The 23,702-nt window shown below is 36.6% G+C and overlaps 1 protein-coding gene across 1 annotated transcript in view; it reads right to left on the bottom strand.

The window, feature by feature from the left end:
• ADAMTS20 (ADAM metallopeptidase with thrombospondin type 1 motif 20) overlaps positions 1 to 23,702 on the bottom strand; it is a 218,081-nt gene that overhangs the window by 12,501 nt on the left and 181,878 nt on the right. The window contains exons 32-37 of the mRNA XM_010382396.2: positions 11,314 to 11,511; positions 10,481 to 10,610; positions 10,189 to 10,283; positions 10,010 to 10,101; positions 9,335 to 9,468; positions 3,908 to 3,999 (exon numbers count right to left, since the gene is read on the bottom strand). Of these exons, the coding sequence (XP_010380698.2) occupies positions 3,908 to 3,999; positions 9,335 to 9,468; positions 10,010 to 10,101; positions 10,189 to 10,283; positions 10,481 to 10,610; positions 11,314 to 11,511 (741 nt within the window). The remainder of the gene's footprint in view (positions 1 to 3,907; positions 4,000 to 9,334; positions 9,469 to 10,009; positions 10,102 to 10,188; positions 10,284 to 10,480; positions 10,611 to 11,313; positions 11,512 to 23,702) is intronic.

The raw sequence follows: 23,702 nt of genomic DNA, 5'->3' as shown, positions 1-23,702 counted from the left end.
GCAGTCGTACAAACCAAGGTGTATATAATTCTATTATTGACCTGTAATATATAGACGTGTAACATATTTGACGATAAGGGGACAAATAAGACAGGTGGAAGCAAAGCTGTTTTAGAGTTAGGAAATGACACAAGACAATAAGTCAAATCCACAGGAAGAAATAAAGAGAACCAGAAATACTAAATGAGAAGGTTTACGTAACCAACTCTATGAATATATAATTGCTCTATCTTCTCTCATATTATGTAAAAGACATAAAATTATTTAAGTTAATATAATAACAATATGTTGCAAGTTTGTTGCCTTTATAAATGGTATATGTGTAACAAATATAGCAGAAAAAGAGAAGAAACAGGTCATTTATAGTAGTACTGTCTTTATATTTCACTGGAAAGATAGGAAGGTTCAATAGTAAAATGTAAAGTACATTCTGATAAGACACATACTGTAAGCCTTTGAATAACCACTAAGAAAACAATTCAAAAATAATGAAAAAATTGAGGAAATTAAAATGTTACACTAGAAAACATTCACTGAATAAAAAAGAAAGCAGTAAGGAGGAACAGTTGAACAAAGACAACATGAGACATATAGAAAACAAAAAGTAAAATGGCAGATGTAAATCCAGACATAGCAATAGTAACGTTCAAGAAATCCAATCAAAGGCAGTAATCCAACAAAATACTCTGTAAGAGACATTCTTAAGAGCCAAAGATATAAATAAGTTGAAAGTAAAGGGATGAAAATATATATAGCAATTCTAACAGAGCTGAAGTGGCCACACTAATATCAGATAAATTAGACTTTAAAACAAAAACATTACTGTAGATAAAGATGAATATTTTATAATAAAAAGGTCAATATGTTAGGAAGTTATGACAATTATATATTCATGTACAACAAAACCTCAAAATAAATGAAGCAAAACAAAGTACATAAAAGATAGAATTGAGAAATAGACAATTTAAAAATTATAGTTGTAGAATTTCAGCAGATAGAACAACTAAGCGGAAGATCAACAAGAAAGGAAGAGTTGAACAACACTGTAAACCAATAAGGTCTATAGTCTATAGAACACTTCATCCAACAACAACAGAATGCACATTCTTCCCAAGAATGTATTGAAGATTTTCCAGGACAAACTATATCCTATACCATAAAATAAGCCTCAATAAATTTAAGTAAATAAAATAACACAGAGCGTGTTTTCCAGTCACAATAAAGGTTGAAATCCAAAAAAGAAAATTTGGCAAATTTACAAATATGTAGAAATCAAACTCCACACTCTTAAATAACCAATATATCAAAGACATAACTATAGATAATAGAAAATAAAATAAATTAAAGGAAACACACAACATATCAAATATTTTCAGATGCAACAAAAGAATTGATTAAAGGAAAATTTATAACTATAAATGTCTATGTTAAAAAGGAAAAATAATCTCAAATCAATAATCTACCCTTTTACCTTAAAACACTGGAAAAAGAAGAGCAGAGGATTATAATGGAATACTATGAACAATGTGTGACAACCAATTAGTTAACTTAGATAAAACAAACAAATTCCTAAAAAGACATAACTACCAAAACAAATTCAAGAACAGCAAAAATTTGAATACATCTATAATAAATAAATAAAGTAAATTGGTAATTAAAACAACTTTCACAAAAAGCCCAGGCTCAGATGGCTTTCCTGGTAAATTCTACCAAACATATAAAGAATACATTTTTCACAAACTCTTTCCAAACAGTACAATAGGAAAAAACATGTCCCACTACATTCTATAAGGCCACGACTTCTGTGATACCAAAACGAGACAGATATCACAAGAAAAACAAAGATACAACAATCTCTCCTACAAATATGAAATATTCTCGAAAAATACTATCAAACCAGATTTAGCGATATATGAAAATAATTATACACCATGACTAAGTGGGATTTATCACATGAATGCAAGATTGTGTTTCAACATACAAAAATAAATCAGTGTGGTAACACTCTATCCAGTAATGGACAAAAACCACAGGATCTTCTCCAGAGAAAATCCAACATCCTTTTATAATAACACTTAAGCTCGAAACAGAAGGACATGTCCTCAACCTGAGCAAGGATATCTAGAAAATACTCCTAGCTGACATACTTAACATACACATGAAACTAACATACTTATTGCTGAAGGACTGAATGCTTTTTGCCTAATATCAGAACACAAGGATGTTCACTCTTGCCACTTTTATCCAGTATTGTACTAGAAGCTGTAGTCAGGGCAATAAAACAAGATAAAGAAATAAAAGGTATCTAGATTGAAGAAGAAGTAAAATTATCTGTATTCACAGATGACATCACTGTGTATAAAGAAAATCCTAAGTAATCTACTGTTATGAATGAATCTACTGTTATGTAATGAACTAATAAATGAGTTCAGCAAAGTTGCAGAATACAAGATCAATCCATACAAATAAAGGCAAAAATTAACGATTTATTTGGGCCCCAGATTTGGGTTCTCCTTACCAACAACTCTACCTGTCAAAGCCTTCTTACTGTTGAGCTGGAATCTACTGCCCTATCAATGCCTCCTGGAGGAACACACATGACCTCATTCTTCTTTCATGGTATGGTAGTTCTTTAAATATGTAAAGATCGTTACCATTATCTCCCACTCTTTTCCTGGCTACCTTCTCCATTTTCCTTAGTTGACATGATTTAAACCCTTCCTTCTTTCCTATGATCCCCTCCTACTCCTAAGTAGATTGAAAATGATCTTTTACAGATAGAAATTTTAAAATAACCATAATGTTTCAGTATCAAATAAAAATAAATCCTTCCATCTTGCTATTTTGTTTTGTAACCTTATGATTATATTAGGTTGTTTATAAATCACTCCCTGCTCTAAAGGAGTCATACTGAACTCATGCTGGGTGAATAAAACGCCTGTCTTTTTCATGTAACATCACCACATTCTGTTTGAGTTTCTGGACCTGAGTTAAGATGTATAGATTTATTCAGGCTTTTATTCATTTCAGCCTGCAGTTCCAGTGTCTCTTGATCTCCTTTAAGTTCTCTAACAGAAAATGTCCTCTCTTCCTAATATAAGCATAACTTCAATGTCATATGATGAAAATTATAAATGGAATAGTCTAAGAAGAGAGGCCTATGACAAACTATTAACTACTTCTCTTCAAAATCATATCAATATAGTAATTACCACTTGTCTCAGGTAGTAGATTTGATTCATATATTCCATTACCAATGAGTCACCTAAAAGTGCTATATTCATCTAGCTTACAATCCTTCATCTTATCATAAAAATATTGTTTTCATTATCTATGTAAAATCTCTACTTAAAAATGTGAGAGTAAATTTTCTTCTAAGAAGCATGCTCTATATTGCAAATCATGGAAATGACATAAGAGCATGTGAAGAGAACTCTGGAAATAAAGGATAAAAGCAAGAATAAAAATATGAAAATGTATTCAATATAAATTTTACCGATAATAGACTGTCATTTGGAGGATGTTACAGACCTAGGAAGCTATTAGAACTGATGTCAGCAGAAGTGTATGAAAGTCACATGCTTGTGATCCGTTCCTTTGCCTTTTGACAAATATCTATTCATTTCCATGGACTAAATGGAAAGATGAAGAAACTGATAACATATTATGGAAGAAGAAATAGAATCTGTTTAAAATTATTGTTATACCTTTTATACAAACCCAAAATTGGCAAAGATGCTTTTCCTCCAAAGGTTATCTATAACTTTTGAAACAAAGTGTATATATGAAGCTTTACATTTCTATTTACTTATGTTTATTGCAATATTCTGGTCAAAAAAAATAAATGAAGAGAAGCTATAATTTTTTTTCACAGTGAAAGAAAATTAATCAAACAAATATGAGATACCTGTGGGCATCTGACAGCACTGTAGCAATCTCCAGCTGTGGCAAATGGAACTGCATTTCCAAATATTGTTTTGGAAAAACAAAGGTCTGTAGCTAGAAAATAATAAATAGAAAATAATAAATGAAACTCTTTAGCATGGAGATAATAATGCAATCTTTGTCATCAAACACAGAGTTTTCATATTACTTACTTAGTAAACATACATATTTATATATTAATTTTAAAATTTTAAGCACAAATGCCACAATTCTAGTGTATAACACAGACTAGGCTCTCAATGAATAAATTTTGTTTAATACAAAAATGTTCATATCATAAATTGCCCTAACAAATGGCAAGCATATTAGTAATTAAATAGAAGATTGAAAACTAAATAAATGCATTATTACATTTGAAGTCACAGAATATCTGAAATAGATAAAGTGGGGTCAGAAGCAAAATCACTGGAGAAAAAAAGGTTATGTAAACATAAATGACAAAACAATAAAATTGAAAGCTTATAGACAGCATATATAAAAATTCATTTAGGTAATTCATTTAGGTAATTCAAAATCTCTCCACAGAGAAAAATCTCTCCACAGGAAACCAGGAAGTTTTCCATGGTTTACCAGAGTCAGCTTGTAACAAATAGTGACAGCCAACTGTGTGCGTCTCTTCCCAAGCCCAGGTACAATGAGGTCATGTTGGTAGCTTATGATTGGTCATGGCAGGAATATATACACCACGTATATATTAGTGCCTAACACCACAAATGGGACTTTTTCTTCCCCGGATAACTGGTGGTCATTCATCTGCACACCACTATTTATTGTGGCATTTGTGGGTTAGGCTGAAAGATCAGAGACACAACTTTCAAACCATCTATTGTTACTATCTCCAAAAGCATGTCAGTCAACAGCCAGTTTCATCAGCCAATTACACAATGATGACTCATAAGTATATATGCAGTTCACTTGACTCTGATGAGTTACAGCACATATATCAAACTCCTATTGGGCATCATTACTTGGGTGACCCACAGATATCTGTCATTTAACATGTTCAAAGCTAAATGAATTACCTTTTTCCTCAAATTTAATTGCCCTGCTCTACTTCCCATTTCACTAAACTATATTACCATCTGTCTTGTTATTTTAGAAACCTTTCTAAACATTCCATGTCACTAATTCCCACACCCCTTCTATCAGAAAATCCTGTAGTGTCTACCTCTTTAATATTTCTCAGATGGGTATCCTGACCCATGTTTCCAGTACTCATCACTTTTTATCTGAATTGTTACGTTAGCTTCCTAATCATTTTTCATGGATACAATTTGTTCTGCCTCCAACCAACTACATTCCTTCCCCTGCATATGCCTTTACGCTTTTATTCCAATGGCTCCTATAACTTGCAAGATAAAATTCAAATGGATAGTTTCGTATACACTGTTCTTCATGATCTGTTCCCTGCTAACTTCTCTAATAAGCTACCATCCCCCAACCTACATTTGATTTATGTTTACACAAAACTAGACTGTTTTTTATTCTCTGATACCACCAAAATGCTTCTCCCTTCCATGCTTTTGTTCATGCTTCTCCCTCCTCCTAAAACTCATTTTTTGCCACTTTTGTTAACTCAAAGTTGTCTTGAGATTGTTCAAACTATCTGTTCCTATAAACCTCTTGAGAAAAGCAAGGACTTTCAATGCAACAGATACTTATTTACAATATATTTTGCATTGGGCAGTATTATAAATATTGTGAACACAGCAGTGGGTGAAACAGAGGCCAGTGGAACCTGAGTCTTACCAGGAAGAGACAAGTTATAAAACAAATATTACAGTATGTTAGGGGTGATACTTGCTATGTAAAGAAAATAAAGCAGAGAATAGAATGGGGAGGAAGAGAATTTAGTGGTGGAGAGTGGTTCTGGACGGCCTTATTTAGAAGACGAATTTCAGCAGAGACCCAAAAGAAATGAAGGGGTAAAACATACAGACAGCTACAGATGAATGTTCCTGGCAGATGCAACAACAAATGCAAAGGCCTTAAGATGGGGGCATACCTGGTGTGTTCAAGGAACAGCAAACAGGTCACTGTGTCTATAGTAGGAGTGACGAGGGGGCTCGGGGCAGCAGAAAACTGAGAGGGAATAGAGGTGGGAAGGTCATGTTGACTTGTGTTGACCAGTGAAAGGCACAATTCTGTCCATAACAGCATGCACATTGAAAATTCACCTGACAGAAGTTGATGCTGAATTACATGTGGGTGTGGAAGAAAGGTAGAAGATGAAGGTGTTGCTAGGTTTTAGCTAGACTAAGTAGACTATTATTGGTGGCATTTACTGCAGTGGTCAACATTTGGGTTTGAGGAGCAGGTTTGGCAGGAAATATTAGAAGTTCAGTTTTGGATACATTGAGTGTGACATGCCTATTAAACATTCATATGAATACGCTGAGTAGACAGTTGGATTTTGGAGTTTAGGGTAGCAGTCCAGGTTGGAAATGTGCATTTGGGACTGTCATTTAACAGGTGGTACTTGAAATCTATAAATTTAATGAGATTCCCAAATAACAATTGAATCCTACAGCTCCTCAACATTCAGAGTTGTAGAAGATGAAGAATAACTTGCCAAGTCGAGAAACAGTGAGAAAGACAGGAGAAAGAGGGGTCAAGAAAGGCGCAAAACCATTAGAGGATGGTATCCTGGTAAACAAATGCTGCTGATGAATCATGTAAGATGAAAAACAAGACTTTATCATTGGATTTAGGGAAACAGGTTATTGACAACTTTGATAAGGACTGTTTCCTGGAAGTGATATGAATAAGAGATTGATTAGAGTATAGCATGGGGAAAGAGAAATTGGAGAGTGCAAATTATAACTCATTTCAGAAATTTTACTATAAATGAACACAGAGAAACTGGACAGTGGCTGGAAGGGTAAAGGTCAAGATTATTTGCTCATGATTATGATGAAAGAAATAATATGTTTCTCTATGAAGAATTTAAATGATTCAGCAGCAGAATTGAGGATGTGAGGGAGATCATGAAATATGCTGAAATAATGTTCTTGAGTAGGTACAAGGCACTGAGTTTAGAGGACAAGGAGCGGGATTTGCCTTGGATGGGAGCATGAAGAGTTCATCTGGGTAAACAGGAGAAAGCAAAGGAGATAGGTAAAGATTCAGGTAGGTGGGTAGATGTGGCAGTGGGAACTTGAGCAATTCCCTTCTGGTTGTTCTTATTTTCTCAGTGAAATAGCGAGCAAGATCACCAGCAGTGAGTTAGTAGAATGGAGGTACTAAAAATGTGGAAATTCGAAGCTAGAAGAGAAGGTATAAGTTAGAAAAGCAGGAGAGAGAATGGACTAGGGAAATGCAATAGAGTTACTTGGCAGTGCCATGGATCCCTGTAAGCTTAGTACTCATGGGTTTAAAATGGTATCAGTCAGAAGGGCTAGTATTATTTGCCACATTCAGTTTTATGCTACAAGCACAGAATGGGTAGGAGGTTTAATTTAATCAAGGCTGGATTTTTTTACCATACAAGTTTGAGGAAGAAGAAGAGAGGAGCTGAAACTGTATATATTTGACATTGTATGCTCCAGGCCCAGATCAATGCCTGGCAAAATGGCAGCTTTGTTAAAAAGCAGCCTAGTTAACAGCAAATAAGCTACTGAGTGCCTATTAGAAACTTAGAGTGCTAATAATATGCTTATAACCATACACATTATTAAATGATAACCAATATTTATATAGCATGTACTCTATCAGGGATGTCCAATCTTTTGGCTTCCCCGGGCCACACTGGAAGAATAATTGTCTTGGGCCACACATAAAATACATTAACACTAAGAATAGCTTATGAGCTAAAAAAAAGGAAAAAAAAAAAACCGCCTCAAAATGTTTTAAGAAAGTTTACAAATTTGTGTTGGGCCACATTCAAAGCCCCCCTGGGCCGCATGAGGACTGCAGGCTGTGGGTTTGACAACCTTGTATTATATGTAAAACAATGACTAGATACGTTACAAATGTCATCTCTTAATCATCACCAAATAAGAACAAAAAAAAAAAAAAAGAAGGAAAGAAAAAGGAAATGAAGAAAAAACCTTAGTGGTAGTTTCTCATTTTACACATGAGGGAACCGAGGCTTAAAGACATATGCCCAACATGACACAGCTGATAAATGAAGATGAAGAATTACACCCAGACAGTCTAGAATTTATTATTGTAACCATAGTAATATAATGCTGCCACACTGTAGTAGATGGTGGATATTCAGTAAATCATAGCCATTATTATTAATAATAATGGTTCATAATTGTATGACTATAATTTATATATTATGTATTCATGCATATGCTTTCTTAAATTTTTTTCATTGCTTTCTATGACTTATGCACCATGCTAGGCACTGACGATTCAATGGCAATTGAGATGGAACCTCTGCTAGTGAAATGCACTTTTTTGCCTCTTCATGTAGATATGTAAATTTCAGGATGGCAGGCTGCATTTGCCTGGTGTATATTAAGTTCTATAAAGATGTTTTGACTTGATTGTATTATAAATTATTTTCTAGACAAGCAATACGATCTATAATCTAAGGTCTGTGAGTAGGACTTTGTTTTTCTTAATGCCAGTTACTAATTGTATGAATGGAACAAGTTGCTTAACTTCCGTATTACTTATAACATTATGATGTAATACCTGCCTTAACTAATATAAGAGTGTTAAAAAGGTCAAATGAGATAATGTATGGGAAAATACCTGATAAATTATCATTTGAAACTAATTTAAATGATTACTTTAAATCCTGCAAAAAGGTTCCACAAGTAGACTGAGGATATCAACTTTCTTATCCTTAATGTACCTGAGGATTTTAAGGTAGAGGATTTTATCTTGGAAGGGCAGTATCTTACTTGTCACTGTCATTACATTTTTATTAAGAGTCTCCAGCTGGGAGCGGTGGCTGATGCCTGTAATCCCAGAACTTTGGGAGGCCAAGGTGGGTGGATCACCTGAGATCAGGAGGTTGAGACCAGCCTGACCAACATGGTGAAACCCCATCTCTATTAAAAATACAAAAAAGTTAGCCAGGCATGGTGGCATGTGCCTGTAATCCCAGCTACTCGGGAGGCTGAGGCAGGAGAATTGCCTGAACCCAGGAGGCGGAGGTTGCAGTGAGCCAAGATTGCACCATTGCACTCCAGCCTGGGCAGTAAAAGTGAAACTCCGTCTCAAAAAAAAAAAAAAAAAAAAAAAAAAAAGTCCTCATGGTGCATGTCATTGCAGAGGAAGTATGTAGCTAACTGTTTTTTAAAAAGTAAGCAATTTTTGCACAATGCCAGGTCCTTCTCTGTACCCTGGCTACCATATATACCAACATATTGTTAGACATTCATAAGCAAATGGAGGCTTTTTGATTTTAAAATGTAGATTGAGCACTTACTTTTAATTTGCATGGAAGTGAGATCAATTCTTATTTTGCTGAAAATAGTGTATCCAGCAGCTAGGTGTCCACTGTCACATTCACAGTCTTCCCTCCTACTCCCATTAAAAGGACATTGATATGGATTTTTTAGTCTGTAACAACATTGGAATATTTTAGTATTAGGTGCAGTTACTAGGCCATAATGTAGATTATCTTTGGGAATAGAAAAATAAAACACACTCCTGCTCTTCGATATTATAATGTCAACAAGTTAAGAAAGAAGTAAAAATCACTTTAGGTGAACCTACAAAATTCTCAATGAAACATCTAAGAAGAGTTTGTAGAAAAATAATTCAACTGCAATTCTTCTAGCTTTTATTACTGGAATTAGTTTGATTTTATGAAAATGCACATAGTTCTTAAATTCTTCCCTTCTCCATGTCTGACTTCTCAGCCACAGTATTCTTAGTCAATCTCTCTGTCAATAGTCAGTATTAACAGTACAGGTTAATATTCAAGCCTTTATTTCTGAACAGGCATTAACAACATCTGGTTTAGGTCGTAACATGTCTACCTGCTCCCACATTATTTGTCTAACATCTAAGCTATTCAAGTATCACTCTAAAGGTTAGAAGTTCCAGTTCTCTCGGAAGATCATGAAAATGCTCAGATAGACCAACACACATCTCATACCTAAAGCCATACACTTCAGAAAAGTTTTCTTCACCTTGGGCCAGTGTTAAATATTCCTTAGGGTTCTCCAAGTGCATGTCTGCACAATGAATCTAAAGAAAAAATGTAAACATCTAGAAAAACTTTTTCCAAAGTCAATGATCAACGTTAAAATAAAATAGGAACTGTTTTCTTAATACCTTTATTATTCTTCCCTTAATGTTAAGGTAATAGTCACCATCCTTTCTAATGTGGTTTTTCACTTGAATTTCTTTGCAGGTGGTAAATGATTTACCTTCAAAGACAAATTAACACAACTTAACACAGAGCAAATTACAAACACAGCATGAACCTAATCATAGAAACGTTGCTACACTCTGAGTATCTGACACTTTGTTTTGTGGAGTGTGCAACTACTACAGATATTTAGTTTAACTGAAACTTATTAGAAACCCTTAGGTATTAGGTAGAGTTTTGAAGTCTACTACTTACAGTCATTGGCATAACATTTCTTTTGAGCACCTGGTTTCAAATGGTTTAAACATAAGTCACTGGACAAACCATGTTTGGTAACGCATTTCACCTGTCTCTTCATTATCCCAATTCCACAAGTCACTGAGCACTGTGAACAGAGTAAAATTTGAAGATAAACTATATTATGAATCATAAGGCCAGAAAATCCAAGTCTCCTTTTCTTAGACCAGGTATTTCTGGAGCACACTGAAGGTCAGTAGTGGCTAGATCCACAGAAGACACAAAACTATGCTGGGGGTTGGAGAGTCACAGGTGGGAGAAATCCTTAGGCATGAGCCTGAATCTATTATTTCTCAGTTACTGGCTTCTTTTCATTCATTTTGTGCAGTTAGCAACAATACATTGTAAATACTTCATAAACATTAGCCAGTGATGGTAATTAAGACTATCTCATTAAGTTATGTGCTAAGTTTGCAAAGTGATATTTACTTGCTTTCTATCAATTAAATTGGAAACAGAATATGATATAACTTTTATTACTCATATGTTAGATTTATTTATTTCTTCACTTAACCAATAAATATTTCTTAAGCACTTACTCAAAGTGCAAGCCACTGTGCTAAGTCCTCTAAGGAACAGAAATAAGTATGAGTTATGGTCTCTGCTTTAAGCAAGCTATAGCAAGCATCAAACAAGAGATAAGATATTTATATAAATAACTAATAAAGTGGTTTTTAGACAATAGTGGTCTGGGGCAACTCTGAGGATCTAATTAGGTGTACAGATTACCAGATTTCCCATACCTAGAAAGTCTTATTCAGAAGTTTTAAAATTCATAATTATACACTGACCTTGCTCCACTTTCCAACTTTCCAAGTGGCCAAATGCAAACAGCTGTTAATGCATTTGTAAACCTGAGAGGAAGGCACCACAGGGCATTCCTGATAAACTATAGGCCGAAGTCGATGGAGCTTATGTTTCTTAGTAGATGGGATCCCGGTGCAATATGTAATCCTTTGTCTGTAACTAAATCCACAGTTGTTTGCACACTGAAAAATACATGATTAAAAGAGAAGAAAATGTCATTAACTTTAGCCAGGGCTTAATATTTGTCAGATGCTTAATATACATTATGCTGTGTCATTTCCACAATAATCCTATTTAATTAGTTTCATTTACAGATGAGCAAGCATAGGTTCAGACATTAGACAAGTTTCCCAGAGTTGTACCAACAAATGAAAGAAACTCAGATTCAGGCTAGATTTTCTACCTGTAGTGCCTGTGTGTGTGTGTGTGTGTGTGTGTGTGTGTGTTTTAATTACATTACCATCTCAACTGTATGAAACTATGTCTCCCAATAGGCACAGCTTTGGAGGAATAAAACATATTGAGGGTCCTTACTGGAAATAAAGGGTATCTATTAGCCTTAGATCACTGGTAACAATGTATAAGTTAGCACACATGTATCTTCATAGATATCATGTAAAGTCTAATAACATTTGGCTAAAATAGGTAAGCGATTTAGGTGTAAATTAAAGCCCCAATCCAAAAATGGGCAAATAGATTTCTGCTTTTAGCAAAAGTGGAGTAACAAGGAATAGAATTACCTTCTAACTTAAAACAACCAAAACATCTGGACAAAATATATAAAGCAACGGCTTTTAAGACACTCGACCTTAGATAATAAAGAATAGTAATCCATGACAGATGAGAAACAAAGTGACACTATAAAATCATTCCAGCCTACTGCTTTGAAAAACTTTCCAGGTCTTGGCACAATGAAAGGAAGACAGCAGAGTTCTGACCAGTAGTGTGTACATACCTGTGAGGACACCAACCAAAGTGACCAACCAACCAAAAGGCTTAGAAGTTACTTTTTCTAATGATCACACAGAACCAAATATAGTGCCTATTCCCTCCAGCTAGACTGGAAAACTTAAATACATGAGGAAGTAGGTAAAGTACTCAAAAGAGTCTTGCCACAGTAGAGAGGAACAGTTAACCTAGATTAAACAATATACTGGTCTGCCTAACACATCTTAAGTGCAAGGCAAGAGAGGGTCAAACTGCTCTCCAACAAAATAAATGCAATCCAGAGCAAAACTCAAAATATATGTATAAGAATAAAAAATATCTAGTCACCAAAAAGGTAAAATTCATGGCTGACATGCAACAGAAAATTAATTGGCATGCAAAGAACCTGGAAAATAAGACTCATAATGAAGAAAAAACCCATCTATCAAAACATCCCTAGAGGGGTGACATCTGTGAAAATGGAAGAGTAAGGACATCTAAAAATTCTCTCTTCTATAACGGCAGTGAGAAAATGGGCAAAATTTTCCAGATCAGTTTTTTTCAGAACTCTGGAAACTGACCAAAGACTTGCAGCAATCCAGAAGGCATTTATTCAACAAACATGGCTTACTCTTGGTAAGAAGAGCAAGTTTTGTGATGGTTTAACTTCCTCTATTTCCATCCTCTTCTTTCTAGCTCCATGGAAACCTTTAAAATCAACAGCCCTGTAATTATGGTGAAACCAGAATTCTGGCAGCCACTGGAGGGGAGCAGAACAGGTTTGGGCATCATTCAAAGCCACATTCTTAGAGAATTGTCATTATTTGAACTGTTTAGTGATTTTCTGGAAGACCGCACTTGCGAGAATCTCTTTGTTTGACCTGACTTGCTCAGTTCTAAAAATCTAGGGACATTTGTTGCGCTCAATGAAAAAACCATTGTTTAACTTTGCAGTTTCCAGGATGTCGAATAACAGTTGGAGCAACAACAGACTAGCCAAAAAAACTTAAAAGGAAAAACTAGGGAATAAGATATTCATCAGACCTTTGAAAAGCTCCATTGTATTAATGAGATCTAGATGGCTGTGAACATGCATCAGATTGTACACATGTCCAGGTCTGTCTGCAAGCTCAGGAAGCATCTGAGAAGGGCCTGCAGCCTCTCCTCCAGCTGACCTCAAGGCTCTACACAAACAGAAAGTTAGGATATAGGAACTGTTGTCATCTACCTGATGGGTGTTGAAGGCCACACCGTACTCCCAACTCCCCAAAACACAGTACTTTGGCAAAGTCTAGGGAACCAAAATTATTGGTTCCAGAAATTAAGGAAATTACTGTTCACTCATAGCTGACAACTAAACTAAGTGAGCAGAGACTTCAGTGGCCATGTATGACAAATAATACAGACTTTACAGTTAGCTCAGAAAATTCACTAAAGAAACAAACAACAACAAACAGCAGCAACAACAAACCCTGGGGAGGAGGGAGACGCTGAATAGACTTATCACAAGTAAAGAGATTAAATGTGTAACCAAAACACTTCACATAAGAAGAGCCCAGGACCAAATGCTTAAAGAATTAGCACCAAGCCTGCCAAAACTCTTCCACAAGATAGAAGAAAAAGGAGTACTGCCTAATTCATCCTATGAAGCCAGTATTTCCCAAAACCAGACAGACATCACAAAAAAATAAAACTATAGCCCAATATTTCTTAAGAATATAGATGTAGGGGGCGGAGCAAGATGGCCGAATAGGAACAGCTCCAGTCTCCAGCTCCCAGCACGACTGACACAGAAGACAGGTGATTTCTTCATTTTCAACTGAGGTACTGGGTTCATCTCACTAGGGAGTGCCAGACAATCGGTGCTGGTCAGCTGTTGCAGCCCGACCAGCTAGAGCTGAAGCAGGGCAAGGCATCGCCTCACCTGGGAAGAGCAAGGGGAAAGGGAATCCCTCTTCCTAGCCAGGGGAACTGAGTCACACAACACCTGGAAAATCGGGTAACTCCCACACCAATACTGCACTTTAAGCAAACGGGCACACCAGGAGATTATATACCACACCTGGCCGGGAGGGTCCCATGCCCACGGAGCCTTTCTCATTACTAGCACAGCAGTCTGCAATCTAACTGCAAGGCAGCAGCGAGGCTGGGGGAGGGGCGCCCACCATTGCTGAGGCTTAAGAAGGTAAACAAAGCCCTGGAGGATCGAACTGGGTGGAGTTCACAGCAGCTCAAGGAGGCCTGCCAGTCTCTGTAGACTCCACCTCTGGGGACAGGGCACAGCTAAACAACAACAACAACAACAAAAGCAGCAGAAACCTCTGCAGATGCAAACGACTCTGTCTGACAGCTTTGAAGAGAGCAGTGGATCTCCCAACAGGGAGGTTGAGATCTGAGAATGGACAGACTGTCTGCTCAAGTGGGTCCCTGACCCCTGAGTAGCCTAACTGGGAGACATCCTCCACTAGGGGCAGACTGACACCAGACACCTCACATGGTGGAGTACACCCCTGAGAGGAAGCTTCCAAAGCAAGAATCAGACAGGCGCACTTGCTGTTCAGCAGTATTCTATCTTCTGCAGCCTCTGTTGCTGACACCCAGGCAAACAGGTCTGGAGTGGACCTCAAGCAATCTCCAACAGACCTACAACTGAGGTTCCTGACTGTTAGAAGGAAAACTAACAAACAGGAAGGACACCCACACCAAAACCCCATCAGTACATCACCATCATCAAAGACCAGAGGCAGATAAAACCACAAAGATGAGGGAAAAGCAGGGCAGAAAAGCTGGAAATTCAAAGAATAAGAGCGCATATCCCCCTCCAAAGGAACACAGCTCATCACCAGCAACGGATCAAAGCAGGACAGAGAATGACTTTGACGAGATGAGAGAAGAAGGCTTCAGTCCATCAAACTTCTCAGAGCTAAAGGAGGAATTACGTACCCAGTGCAAAGAAACTAAAAATCTTGAAAAAAGAGGGGAAGAATTGATAGCCAGAATAACTAATGCAGAGAAGGTCATAAACGAAATGACAGAGATGAAAACCATGACACGAGAAATACATGACAAATGCACAAGCTTCAGTAACCGACTCGATCAACTGGAAGAAAGAGTATCAGCGATTGAGGATCAAATGAATGAAATGAAGCGAGAAGAGAAGACTAAAGAAAAAAGAAGAAAAAGAAATGAACAAAGCCTGCAAGAAGTATGGGATTATGTAAAAAGACCAAATCTACGTCTGATTGGGGTGCCTGAAAGTGAGGGGGAAAATGGAACCAAGTTGGAAAGCACTCTTCAGGATATCATCCAGGAGAACTTCCCCAACCTAGCAGGGCAGGCCAACATTCAAATTCAGGAAATACAGAGAACGCCACGAAGATACTCCTCTGGAAGAGCAACTCCAAGACACATAATTGCCAGATTCACCACAGTGGAAAAGAAGGAAAAAATCTTAAGGGCAGCCAGAGAGAAAGGTCGGGTTACCCACAAAGGGAAGCCCATCAGACTAACAGCAGATCTCTCAGCAGAAACTCTACAAGCCAGAAGAGACTGGGGGCCAATATTCAACGTTCTTAAAGAAAAGAATTTTCAACCCAGAATTTCATGTCCAGCCAATCTAAGTTTCTTAAGTGAAGGAAAAATAAAATCCTTTACAGATAAGCAAATGCTTAGAGATTTTGTCACCAGCAGGCCTGCCTTACAAGAGACCCTGAAGGAATCACTAAATATGGAAAGGAACAACCAGTACCAGCCATTACAAAAACACGCCAAAATGTAAAGACCATCAAGGCTAGGAAGAAACTGCATCAACTAACGAGCAAAATAACCAGTTAATATCATAATGGCAGGATCAAGTTCACACATAACAATATCAACCTTAAATGTAAATGGACTAAATCATCCAATTAAAAGACACAGACTGGCAAACTGGAAAAACAGTCAAGACCCATCAGTCTGCCGTATTCAGGAGACCCATCTCACATGCAGAGACATACATAGGCTCCAAATAAAGGGATGGAGGAAGATCTACCAAGCAAATGGAGAACAAAAAAAAGCAGGGGTTGCAATCCTAGTCTCTGATAAAACAGACTTTAAACCATCAAAGATCAAAAGAGACAAAGAAGGCCATTACATAATGGTAAAGGGATCAATTCAACAGGAAGAGCTAACTATCCTAAATATATATGCACCCAATACAGGAGCACCCAGATTCATAAAGCAAGTCCTTAGAGACTTACAAAGAGACTTAGACTCCCATACAACAATAATGGGAGACTTCAACACTCCACTGTCAACATTAGACAGATCAACGAGACAGAAAGTTAACAAGGATATCCAGGAATTGAACTCATCTCTGCACCAAGTGGACCTAATAGACATCTATAGAACTCTCCACCCCAAATCAACAGAATATACATTCTTCTCAGCACCACATCGCACTTATTCCAAAATTGACCACATAATTGGAAATAAAGCACTCCTCAGCAAATGTACAAGAACAGAAATTATAACAAACTGTCTCTCAGACCACAGTGCAATTAAACTAGAACTCAGGACTAAGAAACTCAATCAAAACCGCTCCACTACATGGAAACTGAATAACCAGCTCCTGAATGACTATTGGGTACATAACGAAAGGAAGGCAGAAATAAAGATGTTATTTGAAACCAATGAGAACAAAGATACAACATACCAGAATCTCTGGGACACATTTAAAGCAGTGTGTAGAGGGAAATTTATAGCACTAAATGCCCACAAGAGAAAGCTGGAAAGATCTAAAATGGACACTCTAACATCACAATTAAAAGAACTGGAGAAGCAAGAGCAAACACATTCAAAAGCTAGCAGAATGCAAGAAATAACTAAGATCAGAGCAGAACTGAAGGAGATAGAGACACAAGAAACCCTCAATGAATCCAGGAGTTGGTTTTTTGAAAAAATCAACAAAATTGACAGACCGCTAGCAAGACTAATAAAGAAGAAAAGAGAGAAGAATCAAATAGATGCAATAAAAAATGATAAAGGGGATATCACCACAGACCCCACAGAAATACAAACTACCATCAGAGCACACTATAAACACCTCTACGAAAATCAGCTAGAAAATCTAGAAGAAATGGATAATTTCCTGGACACTTACACTCTTCCAAGACTAAACCAGGAAGAAGTTGAATCCCTGAATAGACCAATAGCAGGCTCTGTAATTGAGGCAATAATTAATAGCCTACCAACCAAAAAAAGTCCAGGACCAGATGGATTCACAGTTGATTTCTACCAGAGGTACAAGGAGGAGCTGGTACCATTCCTTCTGAAACTATTCCAATCAATAGAAAAAGAGGGAATCCCCCCTAACTCTTTTTATGAGGCCAACATCATCTTAATACCAAAGCCTGGCAGAGACACAACAAAAAAAGAGAATTTTAGACCAATATCCCTGATGAACATCGATGCAAAAATCCTCAATAAAATACTGGCAAACCAGATCCAGCAGCACATCAAAAAGCTTATCCACCATGATCAAGTGGGCTTCATCCCTGAGATGCAAGGCTGGTTCAACATTCGCAAATCAGTAAACGTAATCCAGCATATAAACAGAACCAAAGACGAAAACCACATGATTATCTCAATAGATGTAGACAAGGCCTTTCACAAAATTCAACAGCCCTTCATGCTAAAAACGCTCAATAAATTCGGTATTGATGGAACGTACCTCAAAATAATAAGAGCTATCTATGACAAACCCACAGCCAATATCATACTGAATGGGCAAAAACTGGAAAAATTCCCTTTGAAAACTGGCACAAGACAGAGATGCTCTCTTTCACCACTCCTATTCAACATAGTATTGGAAGTTCTGGCTAGGGCAATCAGGCAAGAGGAAGAAATCAAGGGTATTCAGTTAGGAAAAGAAGAAGTCAAATCGTCCCTGTTTGCAGATGACATGATTGTATATTTAGAAAACCCCATTGTCTCAGCCCAAAATCTCCTTAAGCTGATAAGAAACTTCAGCAAAGTCTCAGGATACAAAATTACTGTGCAAAGATCACAAGCATTCTTATACACCAGTAACAGACAAACAGAGAGCCAAATCAGGAATGAACTTCCATTCACAATAGCTTCAAAGAGAATAAAATACCTAGGAATCCAGCTTACAAGGGATATAAAGGACCTCTTCAAGGAGAACTACAAACCACTGCTCAGTGAAATAAAAGAGGACACAAACAAATGGAAGAACATACCATGCTCATGGATAGGAAGAATCAATATCATGAAAATGGCCATAGTGCCCAAGGTAATTTATAGATTCAATGCCATCCCCATCAATCTACCAAAGACTTTCTTCACAGAATTGGAAAAAACGGCTTTGAAGTTCATATGGAACCAAAAAAGAGCCTGCATTTCCAAGACGATCCTAAGTCAAAAGAACAAAGCTGGAGGCATCACGCTACCTGACTTCAAACTATACTACAAGGCTACAGTAACCAAAACAGCATGGTACTGGTACCAAAACAGAGATATAGACCAATGGAACAGAACAGAGTCCTCAGAAATAATACCACACATCTACAGCCATCTGATCTTTGATAAACCTGAGAAAAACAAGAAATGGGGAAAGGATTCCTTATTTAATAAATGGTGCTGGGAAAATTGGCTAGCCATAAGTAGAAAGCTGAAACTGGAGCCTTTCCTTACTCCTTACATGAAAATTAATTCAAGATGGATTAGAGACTTAAATGTTAGACCTAATACCATAAAAACCCTAGAAGAAAACCTAGGTAATACCATTCAGGACATAGGCATGGGCAAGGCATGGGCAATGTCTAAAACACCAAAAGCAATGGCAACAAAAGCCAAAATTGACAAATGGGATCTAATTAAACTAAAGAGCTTCTGCACAGCAAAAGAAACTACCATCAGAGTGAACAGGCAACCTACAGAATGGGAGAAAATTTTTGCAATCTACTCATCTGACAAAGGGCTAATATCCAGAACCTACAAAGAACTCAAACAAATTTACAAGAAAAACACAAACAACCCCATCAAAAAGTGGGCAAAGGATATGAACAGACATTTCTCAAAAGAAGACATTCATACAGTCAACGGACACATGAAAAAATGCTTATCATCACTGGCCATCAGAGAAATGCAAATCAAAACCACAATGAGATACCATCTCACACCAGTTAGAATTGCAATCATTAAAAAGTCAGGAAACAACAGGTGCTGGAGAGGATGTGGAGAAACAGGAACACTTTTACACTGTTGGGGGGATTGTAAACTAGTTCAACCATTATGGAAAACAGTATGGCGATTCCTCAAGGATCTAGAACTAGAAGTACCATATGACCCAGCCATCCCATTACTGGGGATATACACAAAGGATTACAAATCATGCTGCTATAAAGACACATGCACACGTATGTTTATTGCGGCACTATTCGCAATAGCAAAGACTTGGAATCAACCCAAATGTCCATCAGTGACAGACTGGATTAAGAAAATGTGGCACATATACACCATGGAATACTATGCATCCATGAAAAAGGATGTGTTTGAGTCCTTTGTAAGGACATGGATGCAGCTGGAAACCATCATTCTCAGCAAACTATCGCAAGAAGAGAAAACCAAACACCGCATGTTCTCACTCATAGGTGGGAACTGAACAATGAGATCACTTGGACTCGGGAAGGGGAACATCACACACCGGGGCCTATCACGGGGGGGGGTGAGGGGGAAGGGATTGCATTGGGAGTTATACCTGATGTAAATGACGAGTCGATGGGTGCTGACGAGTTGATGGGTGCAGCACACCAACATGGCACAAGTATACATATGTAACAAACCTGCACGTTATGCACATGTACCCTAGAACTTAAAGTATAATAAAAAATAAGAAATAAAAAAATAAAATAAAAAAAGAATATAGATGTAAAATTCTTCAACAAAACACTAGCAAAACAATTCCAGCAACACATAAAAAGGATTATACACCATGACGAAGTAAGATTTATCCCAGGAATACAAGGTTATTGTAACATATGAAAGTCAATCTATGTAATACACCATACTAATAGAAGAATGAACAAAAAGTATGATAATTTCAGTAGATGCAGACAAAACATTTGACAAAATCTAACACCCTTTCATAATATACACACGAAGCAAACTAGGACTAGAAGGGTACTTCTTCAATCTGATAAAGAGAATCTACAGAAAATCTATAGTTAGCATACTGAATTAGGAAAATTAAAAGTTTTCATACAAACAGCAGGAACAAGACTGAAATGTCTGTTTTTACCACTTCTATTTAACATTATTCTGGAATTTCTAGACAGGGAAATTAGACAAGGAAAAGAAACAAAAGCATCCAGCTTTAAAGCAAGAAGTAAAACTATATTTGTAGAGAAGATAACATTGTAAGCAGAAAATCCCATTTAATCCACACACTAAATAATTAAATCCCCCCTGCCAAAATTTTTAATACACAAAAAACAATTCTATTTCTATACACTAGCAATGAATAATCAGAAAATGAAACTAATAGAACAATTCCATTTACAGAAGAATACAAAATACTCAGGAATAAATTAAACAAAAGAAGTGCAAGATTTGTACACTATATGACATACTTGAAATAAGTCAAAACCTAAATTAATGGAAATTCATACCACATTCAGAGATAAGAAGACAATATTATTAAGATAATAATATTTACCAAATTAATCAAGAGTCGTTGCAACCTCTAACAAAATCTCAGCTGGCTCTTACATAGAAGTTGACAAACTGGTCCTAAAATTCATATGGAAATGTGAGAGACTCAGAATAGCCCAGTAATCTTAAGGAGGAAGGAAAACAATTGGTTCACTCATACTTCCTGACTTCAAAACTTACCATAAAATTATAGTAATCAAGACTGCTTGATTACTATCAATATAATATTGATATTGTAATAATATATTGATAGGCATATAGATCAAGAAAATAGAATTGAGAGTTCAGAAATAAACCAATACATTTATGGTCAATTGTCAATTGATTTTTGACAAGGATGCCAAACTAATTCAATGGGGGAAAGAATAATTTTTTCATGCAGAAGGATGAAGTTAGACCCCTACCTCACATCACATACAAAAATTAACTCAAAATGTATCAAACTCCTAATTGTCTGAGCTAAATTTATAAAAGTCTAAGAAGAAAATATAGATATAAATCTTTGTGACCATGAAGTAGGCAAAAGTTTCTTAGATATGATACTTAAAGCACAAAGAACTAAAACAAAAAACAAAATTTCACTTCATCAAAGCATACTATTAAGAAAGAGAAAAGATAACCCACAGAATTGGAGAAAATATTTGCAAATCATCTAAGTGATAAAAGTTGGTACCCAGAATATATAAATAATTTACAACTCACCCAGTGAAAAAATGAGCAGCCAGGTATGGTGGCTTATGCTGTAGTCCGAGACTTTTGGAGGCCCAGGAGCCCAGGAGTAAGAAACCAGCTTGGGCAACACAGGGAGACCCCGTTTCTAAAAAAAAAAAAAAAAAAAAAAAAAAAAAAAAAAGCCAGAAATGGTGACACATGGCTGTAGTCCCAGCTACTCAGGAAGTTTAGGTGGGAGGATTGCTTGAGCCCTGGAGGTCAAAACTTCAGTGAGCTGTAATTATACCACTGCACTCCAGCTTGGGCAACAGAACAAGAGAGCATCTCAAAAAAAAAAAAATAAAAGCCGGGTGCGGTGGCTCAAGCCTGTAATCCCAGCACTTTGGGAGGCCGAGACGGGAGGATCACAAGGTCAGGAGATCGAGACCATCCTGGCTAACACGGTGAAACCCCGTCTCTACTAAAAACTACAAAAAAAAAAAAAAAAAAAACTAGCTGGGCGAGGTGGCGGCGCCTGTAGTCCCAGCTACTTGGGAGGCTGAGGCAGGAGAATGGCGTAAACGCGGGAGGCGGAGCTTGCAGTGAGCTGAGATCTGGCCACAACACTCCAGCCTGGGTGACAGAGCGAGATTCCGTCTCAAAAAAAAAAAAAAGGGGGGGGGGGCAAAGGGGCAGGAGATTTGAACAGACATTTATCTAAAGATACACAAATAACTAACATACACACGAAAAGATACTCAACATCATTAGTCATTAGAGAAATGCAACTTAAACATAAAATAGATACCATTTCATACATACTAGGATGGTTATGTTAAAAAAAAAAAAAGATGGATTATAACAAGTGCTGATGATGATATGGAGCGAGAAATAGGAACCTTTATACATTGCTGATAGGAAAGAAAAATAGTATGCCCACTGTGGAAAACAGTTTGGCAGTTCCTCAAAAAGTTAAATAGAATTACAATACCCAGCTATTCTATTCCTAGGCATATGCCCAAGAAAATTGAAAACATATGTCTACACAAAAACTTGTATGCAAATGTTTCTAACAGCATTATTCAAACGTCAAAACTGGAATCAATCCAAATGTCCATCAACTGACAAATAAATAGACAAAATATAGTATATTCCTACAATGGAATATTATTTATCATAAAAAGGAATGAAGCAATGATGTATGGTAAAATTTGTATAAAGTTTTAAAATATCATGCTAAGTGAAAGAAGCTAGACACAAAAGACGACATATGGTATGATTACATTTATACCAAATGTGCAGAACAGACAAATCCATAGATACGGAAACAGATTAGTGGTTGTCTGAGACTAGGAGAAAATGTGAGAATAAGGAATTACTACTTATGGGTGCAGATATTTTTTGGGGAGTGATAAAAAGTTTTGGGATTAGATCATGGTGATGCTTGCACATACAGGTGATTATACTAAAATTCGCTAAATTATAAACATGCGCATAGATGTTAGGATTAGATGTCCAGAAGAGGACGTTAAAATTATAATTAAAAAAAAAATCAAGAAAAAAATAAAAATTGGGAAATTTTACCTGCAAAAAAAATTAGTAACTATGTTTCATATGTTCAACATGTTAAGTAGAGATATGGAAGATATAAAAAAGTTGAAATTAAACCTCTAAGGATGAAGATGATAATTGCTTAGATAAGAAACAGACTGCATGGGGATCAGACATCAGAAAGAAAAGAAAAGCAAACATAAAGACATCCATATAGTGGAATATTATTCAACAATAAAAGAAAAAACTACTGATACATACTACAACCTGATCAAATCTCAAAATACTTACATTACAGTAGATAAAAAAAGTATACACTGTATGATCCACTTATATAAAACTCTATAAAATGCAAACAAGTATAGTGATAGATCACTGCTAGAAAACAGGTGAGGTCACTTATTGGGTGAGGAGGGAAAAAGGAGGTGGGGGAAGACATTACAAAGCAGCACAAGGAAACTTTTGGGAGTGATGGAGATCCTCTTTATTTTGAAAATGGTACTGGTTTTATGGCTGTGTACATGTGTTCAAA

Source organism: Rhinopithecus roxellana, chromosome 10 (genome assembly GCF_007565055.1).
Source record: "Rhinopithecus roxellana isolate Shanxi Qingling chromosome 10, ASM756505v1, whole genome shotgun sequence".
Taxonomy (NCBI): Eukaryota; Metazoa; Chordata; class Mammalia; order Primates; family Cercopithecidae; genus Rhinopithecus; species Rhinopithecus roxellana.
This window is presented reverse-complemented; position numbering and strand designations above follow the sequence as displayed.